General features: G+C 40.1%; 1 protein-coding gene across 1 annotated transcript in view; it reads left to right on the top strand.

Annotated features, from left to right (window-relative positions):
- The first annotated feature begins 2,009 nt into the window (after window positions 1–2,009).
- EAF2 (ELL associated factor 2) overlaps window positions 2,010–7,080 on the top strand; it is a 10,401-nt gene continuing 5,330 nt past the window's right edge. The window contains 4 exon segments of the mRNA XM_031057650.1: window positions 2,010–2,282; window positions 2,958–3,094; window positions 3,858–4,003; window positions 6,987–7,080. The exon segment at window positions 6,987–7,080 is cut by the window's right edge and continues 36 nt beyond it. Of these exon segments, the coding sequence (XP_030913510.1) occupies window positions 2,214–2,282; window positions 2,958–3,094; window positions 3,858–4,003; window positions 6,987–7,080 (446 nt within the window). The 5' untranslated portion in view covers window positions 2,010–2,213.

Genomic DNA, 7,080 nt, shown 5'->3' with positions numbered 1-7,080 from the left:
GGCGGCTGCCTCTGTGCCGGGGTGCTGGGGCGCAGCTGGGCGCTCAGTGCCGTGGAGCGCTGGTCCCGGATTTCGGGAGCCGCGCAGGTTTCAGTCGGTGCTGGGAGCACGTACGGCCATTGTATCCTAGAGCTGCCCCTCGCTGTCCGCTGGGCACTAACTTCGCTTTTTATGCCTTTTCCATAGTGTCTCCCTGCGGTTCTGCTGGAAACCGAGCTAAGCTGAACCTGTGGCTCTGTCTGCTTGCGCTCAGTTTTTAGAAGTTCCGTGTAATTCAGCAACCAAAGGTTAAAAGGCAGGCGGTGTTAATCACGGAGCCAGTACGCCCTCCCTGAGTACATAATTACTATCTAGAGAGGTGTGTGCTCAAAGATTCTGAGGGTAGCTAGGAAACAAATGCTCCCAGGATTATAGTCCTTGGTAATTTAGGACTGCAGCTTCTGGTTTTGTTGTCTGGTTATTTATAGAATGCTATCCCCAAGATTCAGAGAACATATGTTCTCTGGAGAGTGTCCGGTGTGCAGGATGGGTAATGTGCTCTCTGTGAGCAAAGGGAACGGCACTTAGATTGTCTCCAAATGTAGAAGCGGAGGAAAGGGGGGGAAAAAAGCTATACATGGATTTAAACAAATGCTGCAATTTGATATTTACCCAAATTTTAAAGAGGACTAACAACCCCGTCTGGTACCTCCTACCCTTAGAGTTTCATGCTGACTCTTCTAATGTGATGATTTATTCTGAAATCTGTTTTGAAATCTCTCTTCCTTTCCAACAAATGAGACATAGAAACTGGCACCTTCATCAGTTCTATCAAAGGCACATGCAGAAGAAATACCCTCCAACACCTGACTTTTTTAAGCAGTTGAGTAAAAGGGACAACAGCTGTTGGTTAGAAGTTAAGATTGGAAGTATCAATATCTTCATTTTCTCTATTATTAACAGCCCAGTGGCCATATATAAAAGCAAATATTCTCTGATTTGATGAGAAACTTTGAAACTGTTGTATGCTTATTCCTGCAAGACGACATTTAGGGGTTTGCCCAAACAAGGTTAGCAGGGGCTGTCACCTGTGTCTGAGCTGCGAGCCTCCTCCTGCACGGCCCTGCCCAGCAGCTCCTGCAGCCTGGTTTTCCTGCCCGGTTGGTGTGCTGGCTGGAGCCGTGCTTCCAGCTGCGGTCTGTGCGCCTGGCCCGTGGCTGCAGGCCGGGCGGGGGGACCGGGGAGCGGAATGCCGCCGTCAGTGACCAGCAGCATGAGATGGGGCAGGCAGCGAGGCGAGGAGCCTGTGCCGGCCGATGGGTCCCCTCCGCGCCTCCTGGCAGGGCACCAGCATCCCGGGGGGAGAGACTGGTCCTGCCGTACCTGAGCCGTGGGCTCAAGCCCACATATGTTATCACAGGCCTTGAAGAACCTTTTGATGCTATCCTGTCTCCCTAAATCAGCACAGGCAGAGTTTTGGCTGTAGCCTTTCCCAATTTATTTGTGGTGGAAATAATACCTTGTAGGTAATGGTATGTGACAGAGCTACCGGGCTGATGCCTGAACATATGCTCATTTGCAATGCCTCAGAATTTTGAAAAGGACCAGAAATCGATACCCTCTTTTGCTCAAAACTTATTTTAACAAGTCCTTCAGATGCTGAAAAAAAAACCCAAAATGTAAATCAGTGTTAAATTGGGGAGGAATTTCACTTTCAACAGAAATAACTATACTAAAACACCAAGTTTTTGTCAGGTTCTGATGTGCTTGTTACGGTAAAGTTAAAAACAGAAAGAGAAATGCATATTGGGCATTGATGTTGTTCTTTGCATCTTCTGACACTTGTCTACATCTCCCATGTTTGGGATCAGCATTTTCAGGAACTATTTATTGGTCCTTCTGAAAATAATTACATGAGAATGTACTTTTTGAAATATAACATAGCTTATTTGGCTTTCTTATCCATTAAAACCTAAAGGTGTTTTTGTATTTTTAACTGAAAGATTTAAACACTTATAATGGATCCCGAGAAAAGCAGCTTGACTTTGAATTCTATTGACTTATGGAATTATTTGCTCAGGGGAATGCTAGATGATACACTAGCAAAAAAGGCTTTTACTTAATAGCCTCCAACTGCAATTAAGTGGTGCCTGCATTTATAAGATTCCTGAAAAGCCTGTAAATAATCTGGTTTGTTTTTATATTTAGATGACTTTAAGCCGGCATCTATTGATATGTCCTGTGAAGGAGACCTTGAAGTTGGCAAAGGTGAACAGGTGACAATAACGCTGCCAAATATTGAGGTGAGTTGATGTGGCTGAAGAGTGGCAGGCTTAAAAGAATGATTTATTTTGTTGTTTCCTAAGTATATACCCTGACTATGGAAGAGTATAAAGTTTTAGTGCTGTTTCAGAGCTGCCTGAGTGATTTTTAGAGTAAAAAACAATTGCTCTAAGACTGTAAGATTACAAAAGACCCAAAGGTTAAACAGCTGCACTGTAACTTTAAGTGTATTTGCTGCACTGGAAATATGCTGTAGGATGACCCAGAAGTGTTGCGTACACAGAAAAGCTTCATGTGTATGTTGGCAGTGCAAGCTTCCCCTTGGTATTTATTGCTCTAGTGCAGCTCTAAAGCAGGAAAGACTGGAAAGGGAAAATTTACTACTTGCCATGCTTTACTGCTCTGCTGATATGGGAACTGAAACCCCTTTTGGTGAGAGGAGTCCTAGAGAGAAATAAGGAAATATTGGGAAATAAGCATTTAATCAGTTTCAAACTAAGCTAAGTGAGTAAAACCCCATTCCAGTCAAACACCAGCTGGCTTTGGACATGGCTACTGTGAATCTAATTTGAATTAATAAACATTTTTAATGGCCAGAGATGATCACTTGTAGTGAGTTTGTCACCACTGAAGGATTGCTGTTTCTAAGAAAAACGACTACAGGAATAACACTTACTGGACTTCTGATTTAATAGGGCTCAACTCCACCAGTGACTGTGTTCAAGGGCTCAAAGAAGCCTTACCTAAAAGAATGTATCTTAATTATCAACCATGACACTGGAGAATGTCGCCTAGAGAAACTTAGTAGCAACATCACTGTGAAAAAAACCAGGTGGGTGATTTACAGGAGAAACAACTGTGCTTTACTCATTTTGAAAATCAATGTTAATGAGTCTAAATTGAGATATATAACTACATATCACTATTTTTAGGAAAACATAATTTTAGAAAGTACTTGGCCTTGCTCAAAGGAGTGAAAAGCTTGCTTTCTCAGCAAACTGACTTCACATATTTCAAATTGTGACTGCAGAAGAAATCAAAATGTATTTTTTTGTTAACCAAAGCATGTTATATTATTGAAAGAAATAGTAACTTTTCTGGCGTGTTTAGAGGGAGGAAAAAAAAGATCTGTTTGGCTAGTAGTTTGCCTACTGTCTTGTAACTTGTAAATGAGGAAATTAAAAAACAGAAAAATTTGTGACAGGTCTCAGTAATTGTAATGGCTTGTTTTTCTCGTAACAAGTTTTTAAATATTTTTTTCTGCTGCTGTGTCCATATAAGTAACTTCCAGCAGAATTATTATTATGTGATCCTGGGTAGCAAGGTATAAAAACAAATCAACTGACAAAATATTATAAAGTTAATAGCACTGTATAAAAATAATTTTAAATACATATACAATATTAATAGTATATATTAATGTATTATATGTATTAGTATAATAACTTACCAGTATAATAACTTACCTAAGAATCAAATGATGCTATTTAGAAAGGCATGAGAAATAAATCCATGGTACCATATCCCTTGTGTTCTTGCCTTTTTCCTTGCCTCTTGCCTTCTAGTAATTAAAAATCTTTCCCTCTTACACACAGAGCTGAAGGAAGTAGTAAAGTCCAGTCTCGCATTGAGCAGCAACAGCAGCAAATGCGAAATGCAACAAAGGTTCCAAACAACGTTAAAAGCTCTCCATCAAAGGAAAAAACATTTCCATCTTCACCTATGGATGATATTGAACGAGGTAAACTCCACTGGCACATAAGTTTCAGAAATTTTGCTGTTAACAAGCAATTAGTTTTTTAGAGGGTTTTGCATGTGTAGGTTGTTTTTGTTTTGTTTTGTGTTATTTGAGTTTCACACTAGAAGCTGATTATGTGAGCAACTTCACTCTGATATGGAAATGACCACTGTGGCTCAAGTGGGTAAAAAAGCAGCATTTGTAGCTTGTTACAGTAAAAAACTAGCTGAACCATTAGGCTTAATAACGCCAAGGGTCCTGCTGCTGTCTCCTTGACTCTGTCTTCCACTGCTACTTTAATCAAGTATATGCTTGGTTGTATTGTGGTACTGGAACTAAGTCACTTCCATTTTGACATTGCTCCTTTTTCTTTCTGCGCACTCAGCAAATATGTTACAGTACTTTACAACTCAACATGCACTTTAAATTACCAGATAGAGCCTTGTGGAAGATGAGGCTCCAATGAAAAAGACATCAAAAAACTTGCATAAATCAACCCTTGAGCAGTGCTATGTGCTGTTTCCTTGAGAGACTCTGGTTTGGTGTGACACTCATATTTCACTTAATAGGAGGCCTTATTTCCTTTGGGAGGACAAGGAAGATGGCAGGTGGTAATTACTTGCTACAGAAATGCTGACAGGTGGCAGTTTCATTGACTGGAACTGACATCTGCTTCCTAAGTTGTTCTGAATTCCTTTAAACAGGTTTTTTTTTAGATGTATCATTATGAAGATGGTTTTTGTTTCCATTTTGGTTTTAAGCTCTGACCAGCAATCTATATTGCAGAACAGTACTACAATTCATCTCAGGTTCCAAAGAGGAAGGAAAACATGAGCACATGAAATAAAATTATGCCTTTTCTAGGTGGTCTGTTCTTTTGGGGCAAGTGGTGGTATCAAATACTGAAAGTCTCCAAAGTGACTGCCAATGTAACAAACTCTTCTGTAGTGCCAGTCCACTTCTGAGCATTTAAAATGCTGAAAAAATTAAAAGGATGGTAGAGATATTATCAAGTCATCTAGTCCATCTTTCTGTCCTAAAGTCAGATTTCTGACGTAACTTTTAACCTGTTCTTAGAACCTTCCAATGACAGATCCTTGTACTTGCTGGCAGGCCATTCCAGGGCTTTGCTCTCATGGCTGTTTGGGTTCTCCTGTAAAGATAGTTTGACAGCAAGCCTATTACTACTTTCATATTTATCATGCAAGTACAGAGCAGATTACTGTGCTGCTTTTGAGCAGTCCTTCACAGACTCAAACTACTGTCTTTCCCATTTTTTATGCAAAATTACACCCATTGGTTCAATCTTTCCTTAGAAGTTTCCTTTCTAAATCTGATTTGTTGTCAATTTCCTTTAGCTTTCTTGCAATGAGTCCAAAAACTTCCTAAAGTATAGTCCCTAAGCACAGCTTCTGAAGTTCTTGCAGTGCTGACGTGAGAAAGAAGGCTGCCTTACAGGCACTATTCATCTTTATACACAAAGAACAAATAGTATCATGTCTGTAGTATCACAAGACCAAACAGTAGCAAGTCATTTCCGCACAGCATGAAGCCCAGAACAGTGTAGGGATCCACTGTAACTCTCAGACTCTTCAGAAGTGTTGCCTGCTAATCATTCTTCATCCCATGGTTGTGTAACTGACACTGCTTAAGTACACTACCTGGAACTTGTTACTAACTTTGTTTTATGAGCTGGTGGGGCAGCTCATTCTGCCATTATCCTCTAGTATATGTACTGCTCTTCCTTCACTGGTTAAAATTACTTAATTTAAATTCCATCAAAATTCAAGGCAGAGATCTTATTTCTTAGCTTTTGGTATTGGCCAGGCACTTAAAATTTTTCTTATATTAGACATTGCTTAGGGGGAAGTGGAATTGAATGCTTAGGACTCAAGTGGTGTCTTTTAGTTAGGTGTCTTACAGCTCCAGATATGCAGAGGATCATGTTCTCTTATACGTGTCCTTAGTAAAAGAAGGGCACTTATATGCTTCCAATTTTTTTTCTTTCTGCTCCCCTTTTTTCCTTATGTTTGAGTAGTTCAGTCTTTCATTTTCTTTCTTTTCTTTCCTAGCATTGGGTTAATTTGTCCCTGCAGCCATAGCTGCACTCTTAGGTGCTATTTTTCCTGAACACCATTTTCTTTTAGACAGGCCTTTGATAAAGATGGCCTTTCCTTTAGAGTGGCCTTTGATAACTTAGAGTCTGTTTCATGGAAGTTTGTGTTGAAGATTAATCATTTTATTCCTCCTCCCTTCTTCTCTTAAGCTTTGCACTGTCTTGCATCTTGGTGACTTTCACCTTCAACCTGTTCTGTATTGGGTAAATTTGAAGAGAGATGAGCTACTCTCTTACTTGCTTTATTGTGTCTGCTATATCAAAGCTGTTCCTGAAGTATTCTAAGAGCTTGTAAGACCATCTTAACAAATGTCTAGTGTTGGATTTGTGGCTTTTTTGGATATTCTTCATGCTTAACTTAATTTTGAGCAAAATGTCACGTGGTCCAAACAAATGTATTGATTGCAATGCTGAATTGCTGGCAGGCATTTTGGGTGCAGCTGCAGACATCTTGCAGTGACTGATCTGTGGATTGTAACTGCAGTTTTTAGTCAGTGAAAGCCATATTTGGGGTGCTAAGAAAAACACAGAACATCTTCTGCTAGTTGCAGAAATTAAAGGCTATGTGGGATGCATTACCCCATGGAATGTGGGGTTAAGCATTTGTGTTCACAGTCACCCTTGTTCTAACACTTTGCTTGAAAGGGAGAAAGTGCTCAAGCTATGAGATTCGAAAACCACATGACAGGCTGGATTCCACTTGTGCCCTTTTCTTTGTTCTGGAGATCTTTGGTGGGTTTGGTCTGGGGTTTTTTTAAGTTGCTGTATTGTGTGCCTGATGTCTGTTGATTTTTTTTCCCTTTTTTCCCCTCTTCCTTTTATTTCAATTATAATGAATGTAAAATGAGAAACAAATCCTTTTGTTTGCAGAGCTAAAAGCAGAAGCCAGTATCATGGACCAGCTGAGTAGCTCTGATAGTTCATCTGACTCTAAAAGTTCTTCATCCTCTTCATCAAGTAGTGA

This window comes from Geospiza fortis, unplaced genomic scaffold (assembly GCF_000277835.1).
Source record: "Geospiza fortis unplaced genomic scaffold, GeoFor_1.0 scaffold112, whole genome shotgun sequence".
NCBI classification, from domain to species: domain Eukaryota; kingdom Metazoa; phylum Chordata; class Aves; order Passeriformes; family Thraupidae; genus Geospiza; species Geospiza fortis.
Note: the sequence above shows the minus strand (reverse complement) of the source record. Positions and strands in the feature narration are given on the sequence as shown.